We start from the raw sequence: 26,946 nt of genomic DNA, 5'->3' as shown, positions 1-26,946 counted from the left end.
TATTAATAAACGTCTATTTTCTTAATAAGGTGCACCGGATTATAAGGCGCATATTAAGATTTTAAGGTCTCGCTGCTGGGTGGTGGTGGCCGGTAGCTAACTTAGTTACAAGTAAAGCTAAGCTAGCGGCTAACCCCTCCGACAGTGCTAGCGGGGCTTAGAAGCAGGCTACAGGCTGATAATACTCAACTCTCAACACCACTGAATTCTGCGTGGTGAAAGAGTCAGCACTTAGCGCAGTTAGCGGGTAATGCTAATGTTGCTCCAGCAGTGCTAGCTGAGGTTAGCAGCAGGCTACAGGCCAATTATACTCTTCTGTGAACGGGGAAAAAGCTAGCGTTTAGCACAATTAGCAGCTAATGCTAATGCTGCTCCAGCAGTGCCAGCCGGAGTTATGAGCAGGCCGATAATACTCACCTCTGAACGGTGAAAATAGTGGTTAGCAGCTAATGCTAACACTACTGAAGAACTTCACTGAATCTCCTGTATAACTCTGTACTTCAGTGGAGTGGTTTTACTGCTTCTTAATACCTGACTGGTAGAATTCATACATAAGGAGCACCGGATTATAAGGAGCACTGATGATTTCTGGGAAAATTAAAGAATTTTTTGTACAAATTATAGTGCGAAAAATACAGTAGTTTATTTATCAAAACCTGTGTACTGTGTATATATGGGTTACTATAAAGTGATTAATATAAACATTGGTTTATGACTGTATACTTTATTTAATCTTGTGATCTTTTGTCTGGTTGTAGTCTTGCTGTAGCCGCTATTCCGGAGGGTTTGCCGATCGTGGTGACGGTGACGCTGGCGCTGGGAGTGATGAGGATGGTGCAGAAGAGGGCCATCGTGAAGAAGCTCCCTATAGTGGAGACTCTGAGTACGTAGAAGAGGGATGGAGAGGAGGATATGGGCTTGTTTTAGTTTATAGATTTTAAAGCTTGGTTTTAAAGCAGCAGGACGTATGATTTTATTGTTACTTTTGAACTTTATTACTGTGTCCTCCACCCTCTGAGGACAGTCATAAACTGAACATTAGTATATTTACACTAGAGACGACTCCAGTCCTCCAGTCTCCTGTATCTGAGAATACTGTACCAACAGTGTAACTATGGGCGGCATCCTGCCAGACTAGATTTAAAGTAGAACTCTGGTGAAAAATGTTGTACTTTTGTTGTAGTAAAACGTGATTTGATGAATAGCTCACCTCCACTCTCCCACAGCTTTCCGAGATCCAGAAATGTTAACAGTTCGTCCAAAAACACCCTTCAGACTGGGAGACATAATAAATGATAAATCACTTTTTACACCGTTATCCAGCTCAAAGTAGCTCCACACCTCCTTGAATCCGGAGAGCCCTGACATTTAAAACAAGGCATAAATAACTTTAAAAAAGTGCACAAGAAGCTTATTAAAAACCAAAAAACACTGATTGCATCCTATAATGCTTCTTTGTAGCTCTGGGCGCCACCATCACTTGTGTATATATATGTCTGTCATTATCAGTACAGTGATGGCGCCGCTCGGAGCTGAAGCTAGTAGTGTTATAGGATGTAAACAGTGTTTTTAATAAGCTTCTTCTGCACTTTTTAAGTTGTTAATGCCTCGTTTTAAATGTCAGGGCTCTCCAGATTCTAGTAAGGAGGTGTGGAAGAGCTACTTTGAGCTGGATAAAGTTGTAAAAAGTGATTTATCAGGGTAAATTATGCCCCGTATCTCCCAGTCTGAAGGGTGTTTGTTGGACAAACTGTTAAAATTTCTGGATCTCTGAACGCTGTGGGAGAACGGAGGTGTGCTATTCATCAAAGATAAGAATTTGTAGCATGTTTTACTACAACAAAACACCAGATTTCTCTTTTAAGTTTGGCTGCGGGCCACAAAAAAAATTTCTGTTTTGTAAAATGTAGTGTAATGGGATGGAGTGCTGCTACAGACTAGCAGCTCTCCAGCCCAGAGGGTTGTTGAACCCAATTGCAGAACAGTTGATCTCAAAGCAGGTAAACCCAAGAAGAAAGAAAAAATAAATAAATAAATGCAGTGCTTCTCACGTGGGATCCAACCCGTGTCGTAAGGGTCATGCTCCAATACACTTCCACCTCCCCAGCTAGTGAATTGGGACACAGCAGGGGAAAAGAACAGGCGGAAAAACGAGAACGGGCGGAAACTAAAGTCAAGCCGAGCGTGACGGAGAGAGAGACAGGGGAGGAATGTGAACAAAAGCTCACAAAAAAAAGTAAAAAATAAATCGTTATCGTTCCTTATAGTTCAAACAACCTCACCGGCCAGTTGTTTCATTCGCTTATTGCTGACCCCTGGTCTAGAGGAAGAGCAACAGTGTGAACTGTGCTATAAGGTGATAACGTGCACTGGATTATAAGGTGCATTATGCAACACTTGGAAGGAACAGTGGTGTCACAATAAATATCCTTCTAATTCACTGGGTGGTGAGACCTGTAAAGCTAAGCTAAGTTAAGTAAACAAAACAGTAATCCTAATGCTAATGCTGCTTCAGCAGTGCTAGCCGGTGTTATACTCGATAATCCTCACCTCTGAACGACGAAAGAGCTAGCGTTTAGCGCGGTTAGCGGCTAATGTTAATGCTGCTCCAGTCTGGGTGCTGGAGAAACTTCTCTGATTCTCCTGTATAACTCTGTACTTCAGTGTTCAGAGTGACTTTACTGCTCCTTAATACCTGACTGGTAGAATTCATACATAAGGAGCACCGGATTATAAGGAGCACTGATGATTTCTGGGAAAATTAAAAGATTTTAAGTGCAGCTTATAGTGCAAAAATAAGGTGTGTTCTAACTATTAGAATTGTATTTGCTACAGTACTTAAAGAGCATAATGAGGCCATGGCCTCTATTCAGAAAGCTGAGGAGATATTAATAGTGACAGAAGCTGCTGAGTCACTCTACCTGTTCAACAGGAAACACAGCTCTGTTTCCTTCGTTAACAGTTTCTCAGATCAGCTGATAAAGTTCACAAAAAGCTAGACTGCATTTTCACACATATATACATATGAATTATTATGATTTCTTTAATCAGATCTCAGCTTAAGTGAAATAGAAATCTATCAGATATGGAGAAATATTATTACTATAACTAACATTAAATATTGCTAATATATGTACAAGATCAGTACAGTTATAATAAACCCCTGAATTAATGAAGGTTTCTTTTATTATTTTTTTTTATTTTTTTTTTTATCTTTCTCTCCAGGCTGCTGTAATGTTATCTGCTCTGATAAGACTGGAACCCTGACGAAGAACGAAATGACCGTTACTCAGATCTTTACCTCAGACGGGCAGCACGCAGAGGTAGAACTCATACATCACATATCACACACGTTAATGCTTGTTGTGCATTTTATTTTAATCTACGTTCACACAGCAGGTAAAATATATTGTTGTGATCTATAATTCTACATTGGTTTTAATGGAGCTGTATGGAGCAGTGCTTCATGTGAAGTTTCGGTTTCGTCTTCTTCAGCCTCGCAGCAGCTTTCAGCTATCAGTTCCAGTATCTCCAGCCTGACTTATCATCATGCCTTTAAGCTTTTTTTTATGCATCAGCAGCGCCCTCTTATGGCTAAGTTCATGCCTTCTAATTTAGTTTGAACAGAAACAGCAGTCCGAGTATTTGAGGTCTTGTAAAGATCTGCTCAACGAAGGCAGTCTGAGACACTGAAGTCTGGTTTATACTTTTGCGCTGTGAACATTTATATTTTTGCAGTTGTGTGCCTGTGAATCAAGTAAAATTGCGTTGCTCTGCAGTTTAAATCACAAAGCTGGGAAATTGTGGGCGAGAAGAAGAGGCTCTGAAGACCAATTACAGCTGCTGTAGAAAAAATATACAACATTAAGGCTGAATTTAACAAATACTTTTAAAATTTACAACAGGAAGCTGTGATTCAGTCCAAGTATTTGAGGTCTGTGAAAAATCTGCTCTGCTTCAAATGCTCAATGAAGGCAGTCTGAGACACTGAAGACTGGTTTATACTTTAGCGTAGACACGTTTATACTGTGCGAGTGCCCTACGCCGCTGTGAACATTTATACTTTTGCGTGTCCGTGATAGAGTTTAGATCCTCTGCCCGGGCATCACAAGACAAACTAAATCATTTTCATGCACTATAATAGTTTTGTTTGACAGCTTCCCTCTTTTTTTGTCTTGTATTGTGAAAGTAAGTAATCATTAGACCTATTTAAAAATATAATTATATTTTTAATATCTGATATTTGATAATGTCTGTAATTCAGCACCTGAGACATTTATACACATGTTTTGGGAATGTCCAAATGTAGTTAATATATGGATTCTTACAGTAGACGTAAACTATCTAAATTACCTAATCTAAGCATATACCACTCACGCCACATTTATTTATGTCTTCTAAATGATGATTCAGACCTTCAGTTATACCTTTAATAAAAAGAAAGATGTTATTTGCAGGTTTTACAGCCACAGAGAAAACGATACAGCAACTTTGGATCTGTAGTTTTCAAAATATCGCCAGAAAGGGATATTTAGTAGGGCTGCAACGATTAGTCGATATAATCGACAATGTTGATTATTTAAATTTGTCAACTACAAAGTTCACTGTCGACTAATCAAAACTATTCTGGTTTGTTTAACAATTTTTTGCTTATTAAATAATTCCATGAGATTTTCTTCATAGATTGGAGGAGTTTCATACAGTTTAAATACCTTTTTATTTCGCACAATAATCTGTACCGCATTATTATGATGCGCATTATGATGTGACACTAGTAAGGAACAGCGGCGTTGCCTTGTGTTCCTTCTAATTCACTCGGTGGTGAGACCTGTAAAGCTAAGCTAAGGTAAGTAAACAAAACCGTAATGAAAAATATTTTATTTTGAAGTCAAAACGAGCGCTGGTTAGCGGTTAGAAGCTAATGCTAATGCTGCTCCAGCAGTGCTAGCCTGTGTTAGCAGCAGGCTACAGTGCGATAATACTCACCTCTGAACGATAAAAGAGCTAGTGCTCAGCACAGTTAGTGGCTAATGCTAATACTACTCTAATTTGTAACAGTATCGCACTACACAAAGTGACGGGGACAGAACACAATAGTAGATAAAGGGTAAATGTCTCACTAAACACAGCTTGCACTTTCACACTCAGCTTAGTGAGTGTCTCCAAAAGTGCTCAAACACAACATATTATAAATTTACTCACTATCAGTTCTTTCCACGTTTAAACAACATCTCGAACTTTAAATGCCTTTAAAATCTCATGTTCAGCTGTTTCTATCGTTTTTAGAGATGGAGGACATGGCAGAAATAAATTTTCTGGTTTCTGATTGGTCTGGTTGGTGTCTGCAGGTGACGGGCGTGGGCTATAACAGTGCTGGAGAGGTGCTGCTGGACGGGGAGGTGGTGCACGGCTTTTCTAACTCCGGGATCAGTAAGATCGTGGAGGTGAGGAGCAGCAGTGCTGCTACTGAACGTGATGATGATGATGATGATGGAATGGGTGTGTAACAGGCTTCTCTTCCTCCAGGCCGGCTGTGTGTGTAACGATGCTCTGATCAGGAACGGGACGCTCATGGGCCGACCAACAGAGGGCGCTCTCATCTCTCTCGCCATGAAGGTACGTCTGAATCCGCCAGATCAGCATCAACAGAGTCTCCTGTCCTCTTAACCCTTAAAACCCTACGGACGGATTTTACGTCCAAAATCGCACCATGTGTTCTCAGCTTAAATACTCAGTAATCCCTTCACAGCAAAACTACAGTAATTGTCCCTTTAATCAGGCATTTAAACGGCTTTTTAAAAGGTGTTGGTGGCTGCGTTTACAAGCCACCAACACCAACACCCCCCCCCCCCCATCTGCTTCTGAGGAAGCCAGAGCCTGTCACTTACACAGACACAGAGACAGCGCTCTGTATCTACTTCTCGTGTCAAGAATCAAAACTTTGCAACATGACGTGTTTGATTTAATTGCCTTAAGTACATACATGTGACCGTTGCGCATGCGCACATCGCCATGACGATGCTTAAACGATAAATATATCGTGCAGCCCTACTTCTAATCCATGTTATGGCGAGAAATACTCAACTAAAGTAATAAAAAGAAGAAAAAAAATACTTTAAGAAGAAATTAAGGTTGGTCAGTGTGAAAAGAAAAATGTTAAGCACTTTGAAATCCCCAGTATCCCCAAGTGCAGTTACCGCAAAGACCATCAAAAAATGTTATAATGATGAAACTGGCACTCATCAGGACTGCCCCCGGAAAAAAAAGAGCAAGAGTTTCCTCTGTTGCACAGGATAAGTTCAGTATTTTAGTTTGTTTTACACTGTTTTTAAGTTACTACATGATCCATTATGTGTTCCTTCATATTCTGATAAATCACTTTACTATTCATTTACTATGTAGGAAAATAAAGAGAAGCTGTATGTAATCTTTTAACTGGTTCTGTAAATCTGTAAATGAGATTTCTGGTTAACTGTGTTTAAGTGAACAGTGTTTAAAGTCACTTCCTGTTACGATCAGCCGTCGACTGTCGGTCTGTAGCCCTGCTGCTGCTGCTGCTGCTGCAGTAATCAGCTGTGTGCAGACGTCTGGACTGAGCTGTGGTTTCAGATCATGCTCTTTGTGACAGTAGAAGAATAGCTGAGTACACAGAGCAGAGCCGGATATTCACCTGAGTATTATACAGCTGAGTAAACTCAGACTAAACCCTCCCTAAAGATAAATAACACCTGCAGTCAGCCCGGAGAGAGAGTGATGGAGAAATACTGCACCTACTGTAGATACTGAAGGTGTTAAATCACAGAGAATCTCATAACGATATTCGATATATCACAGGATAATTATCTACGATACTTTACAGCATCTGTGTTACTAAAGAAGAGGATTAAATACACTTTAATAATCAAATACCTGCAATAAGGACAGAATTTAGCAACCAACATTCTTCAGTTGTAGTTACACATTCTCACCAGAGGGGTCTCCAAATCCCCAAAACCACAAAACTTGCAGACTGCTACTTTAAATATCGAGTTTATGTTTTATTTTGGGGTTGATATGAATCAATTACTACTGTCAAATTTAACCCCCAGCTAAAAATTGAAAAATGCAAAATTTGACACCGGGTGATGTATGTGTTTAGAGTCAAGGCAGGGACGGACACTGGGTGATGTATGGGTTTAGGAGCGAGGCAGTAAGGGGGAATTTGGTGATGTATGGGTTTAGAGGCAGGAAAAGGACGGACACTGGGTGATGTATGGGTTTAGAGGCAGGACAAGGACGGGTACTGGGTAATGCATGGGTTTTGAGGCAGGGCAAGGACGGGTACTGGGTGATGCATGGGTTTAGAGGCAGGACAAGAATGGAAACTGGGTGATGCATGGGTTTAGAGGCAGGACAAGGACGGGCACTGGGTGATGTATGGGTTTAAAGGGCAGGGCAAAGAAGGGCACTGGGTGATGTATGGGTTTAAAGGGCAGGGCAAAGAAGGGCACTGGGTGATGTATGGGTTTAAAGGGCAGGGCAAGGATGGGCACTGGGTGATGTATGGGTTTAGAGGCAGGACAAGGACGGGTACTGGGTAATGCATGGGTTTTGAGGCAGGGCAAGGACGGGTACTGGGTGATGCATGGGTTTAGAGGCAGGACAAGAATGGAAACTGGGTGATGCATGGGTTTAGAGGCAGGACAAGGACGGGCACTGGGTGATGTATGGGTTTAAAGGGCAGGGCAAAGAAGGGCACTGGGTGATGTATGGGTTTAAAGGGCAGGGCAAAGAAGGGCACTGGGTGATGTATGGGTTTAAAGGGCAGGGCAAAGAAGGGCACTGGGTGATGTATGGGTTTAAAGGGCAGGGCAAGGATGGGCACTGGGTGATGTATGGGTTTAGAGGCAGGACAAGGACGGGTACTGGGTAATGCATGGGTTTTGAGGCAGGGCAAGGACGGGTACTGGGTGATGCATGGGTTTAGAGGCAGGACAAGGACGGGCACTGGGTGATGTATGGGTTTAAAGGGCAGGGCAAAGAAGGGCACTGGGTGATGTATGGGTTTAAAGGGCAGGGCAAGGATGGGCACTGGGTGATGTATGGGTTTAAAGGGCAGGGCAAAGAAGGGCACTGGGTGATGTATGGGTTTAAAGGGCAGGGCAAAGAAGGGCACTGGGTGATGTATGGGTTTAAAGGGCAGGGCAAGGATGGGCACTGGGTGATGCATGGGTTAGAGGCAGGACAAGGACGGATACTGGGTGATGTATGGGTTTAGAGGCAGGACAAGGACGGATACTGGGTGATGCATGCGTTTAGAGGCAGGGCAAGGACGGGTACTCGGTGATGTATGGGTTTAGGAGTGGGGCAGTAAGGGGGAATTTGGTGATGTATGAGTTTATGGTCAGGGTAAGGACGGGTACTGGGTGATGAATGGGTTTATGGGCGGGGCAGGAGGGAGAGCTATTTGGCTGAGCTGCAGCAGCAGTGTGCCTTTGATAGCGGTGAGACGCAGACGATTGGACGTCAATCAGCCGGGGGCGGTATTATTGATTGAATGATTTGCATATTGTTAGCGTTCGCGTACCAAAGTACACAGACACATCATCCTCGCCTGTAGCACATTTGAACCTGACGGTGCTGCAGAGGCAGAAATTACCACTATAAAAGTGTTTTTTAAAGTTTAGGAAATGTTTCTATAAATGTTAAGCAGGACTGGTGTGTTTTATTACTTCAAAGGAACACATTTCAGCTATTAATGGTTTTAATGGCCTCTTTAAAGCATGCAATTAAATGTTTTTTTTTTTCTAAAAACGATTAATCACGTCATCAGAGTTTGGCCTCAACATGTTTTTAGCATGTTTATAGCGAGTTTTTAGCATCATAACCACATTTTATTTTATTACTGCTAAGTTCAGAAGGTAGATTACTTTTTATTTATGCTCAAATTCTGATTATCTCTTTCTTTTTCTCTTTTTTTCTGTATGCTTGTGCATCTCTGTGTGTGTAGATGGGTCTGGAGGGTGTGCAGCAGGAGTTTGTGAGGTTGGAGGAAATCCCGTTCTCCTCTGAACAGAAGTGGATGGCTGTTCGCTGTGTTCACCGAACCCAGCAGGTCAGAATCATCAGTATCATTTTACCTGTATTTATTTAATTACTTATTGAATTAATTATTGAGTTAATTAACACTCCCATTTTATCCAATACTGTATTTTCTTCTTAGAATACCCCTAATACTAACTGTGTAAATACATACAATCTTTTTTTAATAATAACAGCTCTTAACATGATATTGGTGGACACAATTGTTCACATTGATATAGGCGTCCTTAGTACTGTATTCAGTATTATACTTAGTATTGCACGTAGAATTGCACTTAAGTACATTAAGTGCACTACTAAGTACAGTACTAAGTACAATATTAAGTGCAATATTAAGTACACTACTAAGTACAATATTAAATGCACTACTAAGTACAATACTAAGTACAATATTAAATGCACTACTAAGTACAATACTAAGTACAATATTAAATGCACTACTAAGTACAGTACTAAGTACAATACTAAGTACAATATTAAATGCTCTACTGAGTGCACTACTAAGTACAATACTAGGTACAATATTAAATGCACTACTAAGTACAATATTAAGTGCAATATTAAGTACAATATTAAATGCACTACTAAGTACACTACTAAGTACAGTACTAAGTACAATACTAAGTACAATATTAAATGCACTACTAAGTGCACTACTAAGTACAATACTAGGTACAATACTAAGTACAATACTAAGTACAATATTAAATGCACTACTAAGTGCACTACTAAGTACAGTGCTAAGTACAATACTAAGTACAATATTAAATGCACTACTAAGTGCACTACTAAGTGCACTACTAAGTACAATACTAGGTACAATACTAAGTACAATACTAAGTACAATATTAAATGCACTACTAAGTACAATACTAGGTACAATACTAAGTACAATATTAAATGCACTACTAAGTACAATATTAAGTGCAATATTAAGTACACTACTAAGTACAATATTAAATGCACTACTAAGTACACTACTAAGTACAGTGCTAAGTACAATACTAAGTACAATATTAAATGCACTACTAAGTGCACTACTAAGTACAATACTAGGTACAATACTAAGTACAATATTAAATGCACTACTAAGTGCACCACTAAGCACAATACTAAGTACAATATTAAGTACAATACTAAGTACAATACTAAATGCACTACTAAGTGCACTACTAAGTACAGTACTAAGTACAGAACTAAGTACAATACTAAGTACAATACTAAGTGCACTACTAAGTGCACTACTAAGTACAATACTAGGTACAATACTAGGTACAATACTTAGTACAATACTAAGTACAATATTAAATGCACAATATTAAATGCACTAATATTAAGTACACTAAGTGCAATACTAATATTGTACTTAGTAGTGTTGCTTTATGTGGTATATTCTGCCAAATCGGTGCCATTTCTGTCCCCAAAAAAATTACATGTGTAAATTTGATCATTTGATAAAATTGATTTAATGTGGTACACGAGGTGGAACGAAATTGTATTCTCAAGGTCCAGTTCCACCAAAATAGCAATTATGTAAAATAAGAATAAAATATAAAATAAAGAATAAAATACATAAACAGATAAATACCTATACTATAAATCGGAGAGTAGGGAAGCAGCAGCAGATTTTGGCAAAAATAAAAACATTATTAATGATCAGATGCTGAGTATTGAAGTGCTGTTATTAAAGTACTGTACCGTAACGTCTGACTGATGTTCTCTTCAGGATAAGCCGGCCGTGTTCTTTGTGAAAGGAGCTTTTGAGCAGGTGATCCGTTTCTGCATCAGCTTCCACAGTAAAGGAGTTACCCTCCCCCTCACCAACCAGCAGAGGGAGCTCTACCAGCAGCAGAAGAGCTACATGGGCACTGCTGGACTCAGAGGTGCTGAACTGCTCACTTCCTCCACCACAGAGATTACTGGATTAATCACACTTAAAATCCTAATCCTAACTTAATTTACCCAGAAGTCATCAGAGCTCCTTATAATCCGGTGCTCCTTATGTATGAATTCTACCAGTCAGGTATTAAGGAGCAGTAAAGCCACTCTACTGAAGTACAGAGTTATAAGGTTGAGTTTTTATTGAAGTATCTCCAGCACCAAGGATGGAGCAGCATTGGCATTAGCTGCTAACCACAGTGCTAAGTTAGTGCTAGCTATTTCGCTGTTTAAAGGCGAGTATTTCAGACTGTAGTCTGCTTCTAACTCTCTGGCTAGCACTGCTGGAACAGAATTAGTAGCATTAGCCGCTAACTGCGCTTAGCGCTAGCTCTATCACCGTTGAGAGGTGAGTATTTACCCTGTGTTTACCCTGTTAAAACAAGCTACATGGGATGAGCGTTAATATCACTAATATCACTCTGGCTTACCGGAACACTTAGGGTTTCTCAGTGTAGCGCTGTCAGGCAGTGGTTAGCTGTTGTTGCTAATGCTGCTGCACCCAGCCTTAGTGTAAATCTGGAAACCTAATGTGAATAGCTGGAATTCATGTGAATAGCTAAAACAGCACTCACTCAGGTTTGGATCTGTGTCTATTTTACCTTCTGGCTAGCTCTGTTTAGTTAGGCTGTTCTATTCAGTCACCCATGTTTTGGGTCATCGTCCTGTTGCATTACCCAAACTCTGCAGAGTTTCATTGTTGCAATTACACATTCCCGCCAGAGAGGGCTCTAAATTTCAAGTCTTAAAATTCCACAGACTGTCGCATTAAACATCGATTTTGAGGTTCATATAAAAAAATATATATATATTTTTTTACATATATGTCAACATTTTAAATCCTATAATTGTTTATTGTCTTGCTGCAGTTCTAGCGTTCGCCTCCGGGGCAGAAATGGGTAACCTCTCGTTTCTGGGGCTGGTGGGCATCATCGATCCTCCGAGGGCGGGGGTGAAGGACGCTGTTTCGACGCTCATCAGCTCCGGGGTGGCGGTGAAGATGATCACCGGAGATTCTCAGGAGACAGCCGTGGCCATCGGTGAGACTTTCACTACTGTAGAGTTGGAGCTGAGCAATATATCGATATTTTATCATATCGTAAAAAAAAAAATTCTTATTGTATCGACAATATGTGTCCGTCTGTCTCTGTCTCAGACCCAACTGTGTATTTTATCACAGTGTGTAAATAATCCTGATTAATTAGATGATGTGCTGCAAAAAAAGTACTTTGCATTAAGAGATATTTGAAAAGCTAAATAAAAGAATTTGCCACTGCAAATGCATTTTTTTCTACATGTGAAAACATGATAAATACAGTTGTCTTGTAAAAATGTGCTTAAATAATATTTTTACACACATACAGCACTGGAAATATTTAAGAGATCACTTCAGTTTCTGAATCAGTTTCTCTGATTTTTCTATTTATAGGTTTATGTTTGAGTAAAATGAACATTGTTGTTTTATTCTATAAACTACAGACAACATTTCTCCCAAATTCCAAATAAAAATATTCTCATTTAGAGCATTTATTTACAGAAAATGAGAAATGAACTGAAATAACAAAAAAGATGCAGAGCTTTCAGACCTCAAATAATAAAAAGAAAAGAAGTTCATATTCATAAAGTTTTAAGAGTTCATAAATAATCAATATTTGGTGGAATAATCCTGGTTGGTTTTTAATCACAGTTTTTTTCATGCATCTTGGCATCATGTTCTCCTCCACCAGTCTTACACACTGCTTTTGGATAACTTTATGCTGCTTTACTCCTGGTGCAAAAATTCAAGCAGTTCAGTTTGGTGGTTTGATGCTTGTGATCATCCATCTTCCTCTTGATTATATTCCATATATATATAATCGTAGATGCTTTAAAATTCTAGTATAAATATCTGGTACTGTGTGTGTTTCTCTGCAGCGAGTCGTCTGGGTTTGTACACTAAAGGCTCTCAGTGTTTGTCTGGAGAGGAAGTGGACGTGATGGACATCCAGCAGCTCTCGCAAATCGTCTCCAGGGTAAAACTATGTAACTGATCTTCACCATCGATATAACGCCCAGTTATGCCACTATACATTCTGTTATAACTGTATTAATCTGGAGTTTGACTGGGATAAATAACTGCAGTGATTCTGATCAGAGGAGATCGCTGGTTCGAATCCTAGTCATGCAGCTTGCCATCATCTGCCAGAGCTCTGAGAGAGCACATTTGTCCTTGCTCTCTCTGGGAGGGTACAGTACATGGCACTCTTTCCCCTCATCACTCCTAGGGTGATGTGGATCAGCACAAGGCTGCATCTGTGAGCTGATGTATCAGAACCGAGTCGCTGTGTTTTCCTCCGAGTGTTAGCGCTGTGATGCTACTCGACAATGCTACAGCATCATGCTGCATGATTTAGCATCACTAGTAATGGAGGATATAAAGCTAAGTAGCAGCTGAATGGGTGGAACGATCAGCCAGATTTTCTCTGTTTTATGGACTTAGAATTTGTCATTATTATTATGATGATTATTATTATTATTATTATTAAGATTGTTAAGATTAGTTTTGTGTGTTGTCAGATTGTGGTGTTCTATCGAGCCAGCCCCCGACACAAGCTGAAAATAGTCAAGGTGAGTAAATAACATTTATTTTTTACACATTTAAACATTTTCTCTTTTATAAGTGATTCTCATGCCTTTAAGGTGGTGCTTTAAAGTTTGTAAAACCTTTAGAATTTTCTATTTTTTTTTGTTGCATAAATATGATTCAAAACATCATCAGATTTTCATTCCAAAGTCCTTAAAGTACATAAGTAGAAATTAGTTAAATAATTTAAACAAAAATATTATACTCAATTATTTATTTTTCCAGTATTAGATATGATATTACTGCATTCCAGCATAAGAACTTCTTCCCACCTGTGAAACGTGGTGGTGGTAGTATCTTAATTTGATTAGGATGAGGTTTTGTTGCATCCTGCTCAGGACAACTTGCCTTCGTTGATTAATTCTGAATTATATCAGAGAATTCTAAAGAAAAATGTCAAAATCTGTCCATGACCTGAATCTCGAGAAAAGGTGGGTCATGCACCAAGACAACGACCCTAAGAACTCAAGTCGTTCTACCAAAGAATGGTTCAAGAAGACTGAAGTTAATGGTTTGGAATGAGGCCAAGTCAGAGTTCTGACCTTAATCCAATAGAAATGTTGTGGGCGGAGCTGAATTGGGCAGTTATTGTGAGGAAATCCACCCAAATCCCAGAGTTTAAGGTGTTCTGTAGGTAAGAATGTGCTAAAATTCCTCCAGGCTGGTATTTGGGACTGATCTAAAGTTACTGGAAACGTTTAGTTCAGTTTATTGCTGTAAAGCTGGGAATTCACACCAAATACTGAAAGCAAAATTATGTAATATTGGTTCTTTTTCTTAATTATAAATAAATGAGCAAGTAAAACATTTTTGTCCTGTTTGTTTTATCTAAAATTTTAGGAAATTTTGATGATGTTTTGGTCATATTTATGCAGAAATATAGAACATTCTAAAGGGATCACAAACTCAGGGTTCATATGGTCATGAAAAAGCTGGAAAAGGCATGGAATTTAAAAATAGCAATTTTCAGGCCTGGAAAGTTTTGGAAAAGTCGTGGAAATTTCATCTAATCTTTGTGTTTCAGTTTCTCAATGGAGAAAATCTATTTTTAGCTTAAAAATAAAGTTAATTCAGTAATTTTACTCCACACAATTAGGCTCTCAGGATCTGACACACATTTTATCATTAAAGATTGTGTGTCAGATTAATTTTAGGTTTACTAGAATCAGTTTTGATTATAGTTTTAGTTTATTTTTAGCTTTATTGTCCATTTCTGCACCGTTTTAAAAATCATATTGTCATGAAAAATTGCTTTGAAGGCATGAAAAAGTAATGAAAAAGTCATAAAAATATATTGGTTACAGAATACATTGGATACGGAATAGTGTAACAGTATATTTCAGTAGATGGTGAGTATATATTAGTGAATAAGTGTGAGTGTTGTGTTGTGTTGTGTTGGTCAGTCTCTGCAGAACATCGGGGCGGTGGTGGCGATGACGGGTGACGGTGTAAACGACGCCGTGGCTCTGAAGGCTGCAGATATCGGCGTGGCGATGGGTCAGACGGGGACGGACGTGTGTAAAGAAGCAGCAGATATGATCCTGGTTGACGACGACTTCCAGACCATACTGTAAGATCTGAGTTCAGTAAAAGAGGAACTCGTTCTGACGTTATTATTTAATGTTCTGTTAATCTGAGCGTTTCTGTCGTTTTCTGCAGGTCGGCTATAGAGGAGGGAAAAGGCATTTATAACAACATCAAAAACTTCGTACGATTTCAGCTCAGCACGTGAGAGTTCTCCTATATACTACAGAGATCTGAGGATGGATGGATGGATCGGTGGATGGATGATTAAGATGGTTGGGTGGATAGATGTTTAGTTTGATGGTGGTTTGGTTGGTTCGATGGATGGTTCATTAGTTGGTTGGTTGGATGGATAGTGATTTAGTTGGATGGTGGTTTGGATGGATGAATGCATTGCTGGATGACTAGTTAGATGAATGGATGGTTGAGTTGGTTGGATGGATAGTTGGTTAGTTTGATGATTATTTGGTTGGTTGGATGGTTGTTGGATTGGGTGGTGGTTTGGGTGGATGGATGGTTGTGTGACTGAATTGTGGCTTGGATGGATGGGTGGATGGTTAGTTGGTTGGTTGGATGGATGGATAGTGATTTAGTTGCATGGTGGTTTGGATGGATGGATGCATGGCTGGATGACTAGTTTGTTGGTTGGTTGGATGGATTGATGGATGGATGGGATGGGATGGATAGTCGGTTAGTTTGATGATTATTTGGTTGGATGAATGGTTGTTGGATTGGGTAGTGGTTTGGTTGGATATATGGATGGATGGGATGGATAGTTGGTTAGTTTGATGGTTATTTGTTTGGATGAATGGTTGTGGGATTGGGTAGTGGTTTGGTTGGATGGATGGATGGTTAGGATGGATAGTTGGTTAGTTTGGTGGTTATTTGTTTGGATGAATGGTTGTGGGATTGGGTAGTGGTTTGGTTGGATGGATGGATGGATGGATGGATGGTTGATGGACAGTTTGCTAGATTAGTGGATGAATGGATAAACGGTTGGTTTTTTGGATGGATGAATGATTAAGTTGAATGGATGGTTGTTTGGTTGAATGGTGCTTTGGAAGAATGGATGGATGGTTAGTTTGATGGATAGCTTGCTGGATGGTTATGTTTGGTTGCATGGATGGATGTTTTGTTAGATGGATGGATGGTAATTTGTTTGGATAGTAGGTTGGTTTGTTGAATGGTTGTTTGGTTGAATAGATGGCTAATTTGTTTGATGGATAGTTTGCTGAATGAATAGTTTGGTTGGTTGGATGGTTGGTTGGTTGCCTGGTTGGTCTGTTGGGGGAATAGTTGGTTGTATTGAGGGATGGATGGTTGGAAGGATGGATGGATGGTTGATTAGTTGGAAGAATGGTTTGATGGATGGTTGTGATTGGATGCTTGGTTGGAGAGATTGATTGATTGATTTCGTTACCTCAGCCAGCATCTCAGTAATGTTATTGACCAGCAGCAGATCTAGACGCTGTTATAACCTGTTCTAGAGTAGAAAGTGTGATTAGTTTTTTTATAATTTTTAAATAATTGTTGTATTTATGTTCTCAGGAGCATCGCAGCTCTTACGCTGATCTCTCTGGCGACTCTCATGAACTTTCCTAACCCCCTGAACGCCATGCAGATCCTCTGGATCAATATAATTATGGACGGACCACCTGCTCAGAGGTAACCACACCCACCCGCCATATGGAGAATATGAGTACAGATAATACTAGATCTACCGCCCTGCATAAATTAATACAAATATTATTACAGGTCTTATAAACACACATTACAGATGTCCTGATACCATAACAGTCTCATAAAGCTACGTATCGGCCGATCTGATCTGATCTGATCTGATCTTTGTGTTTTGGGTAAATAATAAGATGTGCTGTTGAATAATACTGCTGTATAAAAACACACAGGATATAAACAGCACAGGAAGTGAGGAAATGTGTGTTTGGTATATTGTTTGTTTGTAAATCTTATACTGTTAATTTCTCTTTTAAATGAAGAACATTTGTAAGAAATCTTCTCTGCCAATGAAAGCGGCTTATTCTGCTGTTGTTTTGAGCCTTTCTCTCTTCTGTGCTCATGCTACAGTGGTTAGTAGGTGTTTTTATATCGGTTGGCTGGATTATAAATTGGTTGGTTGATTGGTTCGATGGATGGATGGTTTGTTGGGTGGATAAATGGACGGACGGACGATTGGTTGACTGGATTTATTTGATTGATGGATGGTTGGTTGGCGATGGTTGGTTGATTAGCTGGATGGTTGATTGGTTGGATGGATGGATAGATGGTCAGTCGGTTGATAGGATGGATGGACGAATTGTTAGATGGATGGATGATTGGTTGTATAAATGGCATTTGCTTAGCTACATGGATGGCTGCTTGATTGATTAGCTGGATAGATGGATGGATGGATAAATAAACATTTGCTTGGCTGGATGGTTGGTTGGTTGGACGGATTATTTGTTGGATGGATAGACGGTCGGTCGGTTGGTTAGATGAATGGATGGATTGTTGGATGGATAAATGGACGGACAGATGGTTGGTTAGAGTGATGGATTATTTGTTGTATAGATTATTTGTTGGATGGATGGTTGGTTGATTGATTGATGGGATGGATGGTTGATTGGATAAGTGGTTGGATGGATGGATGGATGGATGGTTGGCTTGATAGTTGGTTGATTGGCTGGATGGATGGATGGATGAATGGAGGGTTGGTTGGTTGTTTAGTTAGTTGGATGATTGATGGATGGTCAGTTGTTCAGTTGGTTGGTTGTATGGTTGGTTGATTGGATGGATGAATAGAGGGTTGATTGTTTGGTTGGATTGGTTGTCAGTTGGTTGCATTATGAGTTGGCTGGATAGTTGGTTGATTGATTGGATGGATGGATGAATAAATGGAGGGTTGATTGGTTATTTGAATGGATGGATGGATGGATGGTTGATTAATTGGAAGGATGCATGGATGGATAAATGGAGGGTTGGTTGGTTAGTTAGTTGGATGGATGGATGGATAAATGGAGGATGGATGATTGGTTGATCGGATGGATTTGGCTCATTTTTCATGGGCGCAACCCACATACTCAGCTCTGCTTCTCATCCCATAAGTACATGTTCCTTACAAATGTTCTCCATTCAAAAGAGAAATTCACAGACTCTCCAATTGTATAAAATGTATTAGCAAATCATCTACCAAACACACATTTCCTCACTGTAAAGCTTCGAAACATATAGTAGAAGGTCTTCTGTGGACAGTAGACTTTCTGCAATAAAAACAGGATAAACTCTTTTCAATAGCCTTGATTTCATGTCCTTTGTAATTTGATCTGTGTGATGATTGGTGGTTGCAGTTTGGGGGTGGAGCCTGTAGATGGCGATGTGATCCGGAAGCCTCCGCGTAACGTACGGGACAGCATCATCACGCGCAGCCTGATCGTTAAGATCCTGGCCTCGGCTTTCATCATCGTCTGTGGAACGCTGTTCGTCTTCTGGAGGGAGGTAGGGTTTGAGGACTTTTATTATGAAGCCAAAAATGCCGAATAAGACGTAATGGCTAACAGCTAATTGTTGATGCTAACTGTTTCAGATTTCGGATATAATAACGGAAACACACGATAATCAGTACCCAGAATTAGAGAAAAACACGAGGCTTTGTTCACACAGCAGATGATTGTTTTTGCTGATTTCTGGTGTTTTTTACTCTGTGGTGTTTTTTTTTTTTAGCTTCGAGACAACGAGATCACTCCACGAGACACTACCATGACCTTCACCTGCTTCGTCTTCTTCGACATGTTCAACGCTCTCAGCTCACGCTCACAGGTAAATATACATATAAATTATTAAAAATATATATATATATATATATATATATATATTTGTAGTCTTTAAAGTGGATATTTAAATGTAAATAAAATAATAAATTGTAAAGATTTCTGAATTAGAACTTAATTAGCTGAGTATAAAACAAAGTTTTCACCTGTAGTTGTAGTCTCTAGTTTCTATGGTCTGGATCAGTTGATGAGTTTATTTATTTGGAGTGTTTCTCCCTGTTTGGTTTGGTTTCACACAGGCCAATAAACCATGCAAGCAGAAAATCAGAATAAAAAAATTTTAGATAAAATTGATATATTTTATAATTTAATTAAAAATGTATTATTTTTATTATTTTTTTAAAAGCACAATAAAATCTGCCACAGTGTACCTGCTGTGAGCAGTGAATGCAGCACATACCGTGCTCTGAGTGTGTAAACAGCATGGAGCAGCAGAGACAGCGTTTGTTTATAGCAGTATATTATATGGCTAATATATCAGATAAACTGTGCCTATTTAGCAGTTTAGCTCAATTAAAAAGTATAATATTTTCTAGCCTATTTTCATGCATAAGATTACTCAATAAACCGGATTATAAGGCGCGTTTTCAAAGTCAAACGAGCGCTGGATGGATTTTCTTTTTATATATAATTTTTTCCATTTTCCAATTACCCCACCCACTCATTAGGACTCCCTCTATCACTTGTGATGCCCCAACACCAGGAGGGTAAAGACTAGCACACGCCTCCTCCGATACATGAAGTCAGACTCCGCCTCTTTTTGAACTGCTGCCGAGTAGCATTACAGCGCTAACGCTCAGAGGAAAGTGCAGCGACTCGGTTCTGATACATCAGCTCACAGACGCAGCCTTGTGCTGATCCATATCACCCTATCATAGTGATGAGGGGAAAGAACAGTGCCATCTACTGTACCCACCCAGAGAGAGCAAGGACAATTGTGCTCTCTCGGGGCTCCTGCAGCTGATGGCAAGCTGCATGACCAGGATTCGAACCAGCAATCTTCTGAACATAGTGGCAGCGCTTTAGACTGTTGGACCACACAGTGTTTTCAATGGGACCTGCAGCACAGATGTGAGCAGTAAACGCTGCATATTTCTGCGCTTTTAGTGTGTAAACAGCATGGAGCAGCTCATAGCAGTGTATTATCTGGCTCATATATGTGATTAAACTGCCTTATCAGCAGTTTAGCTCGATTAAAAATTAAAAGGAAGTATATTTGATAGCTGGATCAGATTAAGACCAGATTATGGCGGAAGTTGGGGTCAAACCTGGTGGCATAATTAATTTGCATAAAAAAATAGTAATGCATTACTTATTCCAAATAAATCACGTGCATTAACGCCTTAACATTGACATCTCTAATTTATTTATTTTATATTTTTATTGATTCAGGGATTAACCCTTTGAACTCTAGGCTGTTTTGGAGTGTTTTTTCTTCGTTTTTGTTGTCAGTTCCTCTTTCAGGTCTTATAACACAGTAATTATATCAGACAGACACATGCCCTGATCTCTTTAACTCCAGAAGACATACAGCTGCTCAAAAATATCATCATTTAAAATGTAAAAGGAAGCAGAACTGATCATGTTTTGCTCAAAATTTTACCAAGTGCCTGTTTTTTTTTTTATATATACTTATTTTTGAATGTATAGAGTTTAAATATATTCACACCTAAGATATATTTTCAAAAATGGTTCCTAGACTAGAGTGTATGTGAGATGAAAGCATAAGAATATTGATGATTTGAGTTCATTACATGGATTATTAATTATTACTTTGATAAAATACATGGAGAAACAGCATCAGACGAACTTTTTTTTTTCTTGATAATCAATAATCACACCTCTAGGATACATGTAGATACTCGGAGCAGCCTATGCCTTTCAGTATTTTAATCAGGACACACAAAGAAAACTATATACTATAATAAATAAATACATAAAACTTTAGTTTAGTGCAAAATAACTACTTAGTTAAAATGTGCAAGTAAAAAAAAACTATATAAAGTAGTGCGCACACCATACCTAGCTTTAGTTTGAGTAAAGCAGGTAGTTTCACACAGTTTTTTTCTGTGGACACTTTTGAGTCTTTATTTACTGATATTATTTGGTTTGAAACATCATATAAATATGTTTGAAGCACTAAAGGTAAATAATATTGGTTGGGGAAGGAGATTTTTCACTTTTTTAGGTGTTTTTCTCTCAATGAGTTTCTTGTAGATTTAGCTTTACCGCACTGGGTCTCATCGCTATTTTTATAAAGAGTAAGCTCCGCCCTTTCTAACCATATATGGATTATGTTTATGTGTGAAGGGATTCCTGAGTAATTAAGCTGAGAACAAAAGGTGAGATTTATCTGGTTTCAGACGCGGATGGTGCACGAGATGGGGCTGTGCAGTAACCGGACCTTCTGCTACGCTGTTCTGGGATCTATTATGGGTCAACTGCTCGTCATCTACTTCCCTCCCCTGCAGAAAGTCTTTCAGACTGAAAGCCTCAGTATTTTTGGTAAAACATTCAATCCTTACTTCTATCCAACCTGTTACGATTACTGTGCAGCAAATAAAACAAACTTACAGATCATGTAGAATAAAACAGCCACCGAGAGCAAAAAACAATTGCACTGACCAACCAGTCATAAATCTTTAAAACACAGCTAAAGGACACGCTTTACACATACATTTCTGGACAAGCTGATACTCAACCGGCACTAAAAGATACTATAAAAAATAGAAGATCCAGAAGAATAGCTTTGAAAACCACCAATTTCTAGCAGTTGGGACATTGTAGAATTCATGATTTGAGACTCCAAGAAAGGACACGCTTTACGACACATGCATTTCTGGACAAGCTGAGAGATACAGAAGTGTCACTAAAAGTGAGAAAATCAGTAAAATATTACGGGATGATTGTTGTTTTTTTTACGCAGTAAGCCTTTATTTTTATAAACATTCTCCTGTTGGCTTTACCTATTTAAGTGGAAGTTATGCTTTGAATGACTCCACTAAATGATGCATTTACACATACATTTCTGGACAAGCTCTCAACTTGTCCAGAAATGCATGTGTCATAAGTGGTGTCCTTTCTTGTGGTCTTTCAAAGCCTAAATTTTACTATTCCAGGAGCAAGAAATATCAATCCTTGCATCAAATTAACCAATTATCAGAATAAAAACCTGAAGTTTTAGCTGATCAGATTTGCTTTATCGTTTCTTTTTTACTTCAGTCCACTTGTCCTGAGTGATGTCCTGTCCATTCGGCAGCATGCCTAGTCTGTACTTGCAGTGATGTAAAATCTGTTGTTCTGTTTTTTTGTAGTCAGTAGAGAATTTGATAGCAGTTGGGAAATTGTAGAATTCATGATTTGAGACACCAAGGAAGGACACGCTTTACACATGCATTTCTGGACAAGCTGAATCATTACAGAATCATCACTAAGCTCTCAGCTTGTCCAGAAATGCATGTGTCATATAGGAGGTTCTTCCTTGGTGTCTTTCAAAGAATAAATGTCACTTTTCCTGCATGAAATTAACCAGTTATCAGAATGAAAACCTGAATTTTTAGCTGATCAGATTTGATTTGTCGTTTCTCGTCTCTTTCTCGTTGTTTTCTCCGTGCAGACATGCTGTTCCTGGTGGGTCTTACGTCCTCCGTCTGCTTCGTCTCCGAGGTCATAAAGAAGCTGGAGCGGTGGCGGGGGGGCGAGCGGCCGGACGCCGCCGACTTCTTCCACGAAGTATGACGCACGTTGCGTCCGGTGAAGAGGGCGAGCGGTGTCGTTTCGGGGGGGGGGGGGGGAGGGGGGGGGGGTTTCCGGGGAGGTGGGGGCGGAGTTTTGGGGACGTGCACTGGGTGGGTCCACAGCTAAAGACTGAAGGCTTCAGTACAGAAGAGCGGAAGGTGCGGTCATAGGTCAGCCTTGACGGGTCCAGCGCCTGAGTTCATGTCCACGGGCGTGGACGGCAGGACTTTGTGAGACCCTGCGCCGCCCCCTGCTGGTCTCCGGGTGGAACTGCACCGGCCCGGCGGCCCGAACCCGTCCTGTATCCTGAAGACGCTTTGATGTGCTGCTTTATAAGACTGTACTACTACTTATTTTTTTCCACGGCATCTGGACGAACCGTTATTTATCGGATACTGTGGCTGTCGGTACAGTGGCTGTTGATGATGTCTCTGTTTATATTGATTATATTATATATTTTTATTATTATTTTCTCTCTCTTTTTTCTGAAGCGAGCACACGTTGCTGGTTGTAGTTTTGTGGAACAACTTGGGTTTCGATGCCTCTTTGCATTCCGGCGAATCATGAAGGCAGACAAAGACGAAGACGAAGAATTTTCCATGCCAAACAAGAACCAGGGTGTTTCTTTTTTGTTTGTTTCTTTAGTTTTTTGTTTATTTGGTTCATTTCTGATTGTTTTTTATTATTATTAATACTAATCTAGTCTAATCTATCAGCTGACCACTATGTGTGCAGTGGGAAATGAATGATTATTGGATAGATTTACACATAGTGGGTGTTTTTGGACGATATTGGAAGCATCATCATTTGTGCACTGTTGTTTAAATAATTAATTAATTAATTGATTGATTGATTGATTGATTGATTGATTGAGTCACTGTAGAAACGCTAAGAAGTTCTAAGATGAAAACTGTCTTGTCGTTTAAGATGTTAAGAGGATCAAAAGCACTGAGAGCGCCCTCTATTGGTTAATATACTCATGTTATTGTGGCTCAGCAGAGTAGAGCTAGAGCTATATTAGCTGTTTGGCTGTACGTTGGCGTAGAAACTTGCCTTTGTGCCATGTGTAGTACCACTTGCAACAGCATCAAGGAAAGATGATCCTATACAGGTGCAGGAAGCTGTTCTTTCAAACTTTGTGGCAAACTTTGAAGCTAAGCGTAAAGCTTTCACAGCACCTAAATTCTCACGCAAGTTAAATGAAGCAGAAATCGTACGTACGTGAAATCAGTGTATTGGCAGCAAGTATAACTCTAGCCTAAGATACGGCTGACGTAATAGTATGGACGGAGAGTCGCAATACGAATTCCGGGTCATTCTCCTTCATCGAAAGCAATCAGCAGCCATCAGCAGCCGGAGTCCGAGCGAGCACAGTTGAAAACCATGCTGTTGGTTTGAGTTTGCCAGTTATCACTGCTGATGCATTGATTGGCGATGGTTCGAAATCCCAAGCTCCTGAGTTCACTATACGAATTCAGGGTCATTCACCTTCATCGAAAGCCATCAGCAGCCGGATTCTGAGCGAGCACAATTGAATACCATGCTATTTCTCAATTCCCTCATCACTTCAATCATCATCAGACCTGGGGATACGGCGCTTTCCTTCTAAAGGCGCTTGCCAATTGATAATGCTAATGCATTGATTGGCTATGATCCGAAAAGAGGCGGAGTCTAATTCCAGTGTATCTGAGGAGGCGAGGGATTGTATTTAATTGGCTCAGCTAATCTGGGAAGAAATTTCAGTAAAAATGTATTTTTTAGGGCTTTCCTACGTAGAATATCCCCGCTTTAAGAAACTGGGTGAATTATGTAAGGTACGTTTTCATCTGTTTAAAACAAAAAAATACACTTAAGCACTGTACAGGGGCGTGTCCCTGATATTAACCCCGCCCCCTCTGAAGGTTATAGGTATTCATGGTCGAGCCGAAGCCCCGGTGAGGCTGTTGTATTCTGGGCTGTTGGAGTTGCCGTAGTTAGCTGGTTCTCGTTTCTCGTAGTGGACGAGTAGATGCAGTATGCAGTATCACGGTCGGTTTTACGTTTATCGGATCAATTTTTTCTTTGGAAAAAATGAAAGTTTAAGGCTAAATTTAAAAATAGAAAATCTGATGTAAAATTTGATTATTATTGCATTGTTCCTCAATTTGGTGCAGTAAAGAAGAAATTGGTTTTCATTCACTTTTCCATGTTTAATTATTATTTTATTTTTTTGCACCTTATCAGAATTTCAGGGGAAATTCTCATTATTAAAAAAAACATTTTGAGTCAATTCTCCAATTCTTCAGTTTTTCATTTCTTGCATTTTGTATCAGTAGTAGGTTGGGTTGTATCATCACGGTCAGTGTGAGGTTTATCAGGTACATTTTCTCATTGTTTAAAGAGATTTACTCAAAAATAGGAATTAGTTAATAAAACGTCATTTTTAGTAATAAAAGAAATGGGTTATCGTAATTTTTTAAACATTCCAGTATATCGAATTATAACCCTCCTCCACACTGTCCATCTGAAAACATGAATCCTTTTTTAACATTTTCAGATTTTTATATTTTGCCTCTTGAAGAACAGCTGACAATCTAAATTCCTTAAAAAATGAAAAATGAATCTGTATTCGAAATTTAAATATTTCCCCCCGTAGTGATTATGTAACAAAAACAATGATTCAAGCGAAAAAAAAAAAACGAATTTCTTCTTAACTTTACAAGTTTTTGTTTATTTTCATCAAATTTAGCCTTAAACAGTAAAAGAAATGTAGATTAAAGTAGTAGATCCTGATTGGTTGGAGCGTTGGTTGAGGTTTAAATTTGGGGTTTGATTGAAACTCTGAAGGTTTTAAAGCTAACCTGCTACAGGGCTGCAGGATACAGATTAATTATTGTACATTTAGATACAGCATTCAATACTTTACGTAGTTTTGAGGCAACCTGGGAGCTACAGAGCTGCAGATTAATCCACTAATTGAGCAAATCACAAAATAATACAATTCTCATGTCTATAAATGTTTCTAAAAGTATGTTTTCACACCTGTAGTTGGTTTCTCTGGTCTGAATCAGTTGATGAGTTTGTTTACTTGAAGCATTTCACGTTCGATTTGGTTTGTTTTCACACAGGTGAAAACCTAAACACACTAAAAATGCGTCCCAACAAACCACCCGACTACGATGTCTCCTCTGATTGGTCAGAGCTCTCTTAACGAGGAAGCAAGAAAGTAACTACAAAAAGAAGTTTCTGAGTTCTAGACTAGCAGCGCATAGTGCTGCGTTTTTAGAGTTTTGGGATGCATGGTGCGGAGATTAGCATTAGCTAATAGCTGTAGTAGTAATTATCTGGGTAGTTAATCAGGTTAAACTGCACCTGAACAGCCATTAACTCAAATATGAAGTACAGCTCTGGAAAAATGAAGAGATCACTTCAGTTTCTCTGATTTTGCTATTTATAGGTTTATGTTTGAATAAAATGAACATTGTTGTTTTATTCTATAAACTACAGACAACATTTCTCCCAAATATCATAATTTAGAGGATGTATTTACAGAAAATGAGAAATGTCTGAAATAACGAATATGCAAATACAAATAATGCAAAGAAAACAAGTTCATATTCATAAAGTTTTAAGAGTTCAGAAATCAATATTTGGTGGAATAAACCTGGTTTTTAATCATTTTGGCATCATGTTCTCCTCCACCAGTCTTACACACTGCTTTTGGATAACTTTATTCTGCTTTACTCCTGATTTAATAGTCGATATGCGATTATTGTACAAACCAACCAAATAGTGCTGGTGTGAAAACACTCTTAAAAGAAAATTTAGTCGACACTAATGGGAATTGTACCAACTATAAAAATCAATGGCAAAAGTCATGGGACAGATAATGACTGTAACGTCGATAACAGACGGCGTATCCTGCAGCCCTGCGTAGCGTCACTGATCTGTACGCTTTTCTTCATATTGAGGAAAAGCCTGAAACACTGAAGTTTAGCAGTTGGACGTTCCTCCTCTCCTCTATAATGCAGTAAATCTTTATCACGTTTTTTTATCTTTAGTTTTTCCTCAGTGGGGCGCTGTTGTTAGTTTTGGTTCAGGTTTTGTTTTTTTCCAGGCTGGTCAGAAGTGCTAGAAGAAGAGGGATGTGATGAAAGGAAGAGGGGGTGGTGTTGGATTATTACTCTTTTTTTTTTTTTTTTTTTTGATAAAGATGGTATTTAATTTATTGTTCTGCAC

At 39.2% G+C, this 26,946-nt stretch overlaps 1 protein-coding gene across 4 annotated transcripts in view; it reads left to right on the top strand.

Moving 5' to 3' along the window:
* Positions 1-26,946, top strand: part of LOC103042549 (calcium-transporting ATPase type 2C member 1) — a 185,594-nt gene that overhangs the window by 47,520 nt on the left and 111,128 nt on the right. For 3 of the 4 annotated variants that reach the window (XM_049468591.1, XM_049468596.1, XM_049468598.1), the window contains exons 12-27: positions 759-883; positions 3,226-3,323; positions 5,349-5,444; positions 5,527-5,616; positions 8,990-9,094; positions 10,808-10,964; positions 11,889-12,059; positions 12,934-13,031; positions 13,576-13,626; positions 15,046-15,212; positions 15,302-15,370; positions 16,715-16,831; positions 18,511-18,658; positions 18,884-18,979; positions 21,354-21,495; positions 22,607-22,764. The exons of the other annotated variant lie outside the window; for it this stretch is intronic. In XM_049468591.1, coding sequence (XP_049324548.1) covers positions 759-883; positions 3,226-3,323; positions 5,349-5,444; positions 5,527-5,616; positions 8,990-9,094; positions 10,808-10,964; positions 11,889-12,059; positions 12,934-13,031; positions 13,576-13,626; positions 15,046-15,212; positions 15,302-15,370; positions 16,715-16,831; positions 18,511-18,658; positions 18,884-18,979; positions 21,354-21,495; positions 22,607-22,728 — 1,852 coding nt within the window. In that variant the 3' untranslated portion in view covers positions 22,729-22,764. Of the gene's footprint in view, positions 1-758; positions 884-3,225; positions 3,324-5,348; positions 5,445-5,526; positions 5,617-8,989; positions 9,095-10,807; positions 10,965-11,888; positions 12,060-12,933; positions 13,032-13,575; positions 13,627-15,045; positions 15,213-15,301; positions 15,371-16,714; positions 16,832-18,510; positions 18,659-18,883; positions 18,980-21,353; positions 21,496-22,606; positions 22,765-26,946 lie in introns of those variants that run through there. 4 annotated transcript variants of the gene reach the window in all.

Source organism: Astyanax mexicanus, chromosome 1 (assembly GCF_023375975.1).
Source record: "Astyanax mexicanus isolate ESR-SI-001 chromosome 1, AstMex3_surface, whole genome shotgun sequence".
Lineage (NCBI taxonomy): Eukaryota > Metazoa > Chordata > Actinopteri > Characiformes > Acestrorhamphidae > Astyanax > Astyanax mexicanus.
Note: the sequence above shows the minus strand (reverse complement) of the source record. Positions and strands in the feature narration are given on the sequence as shown.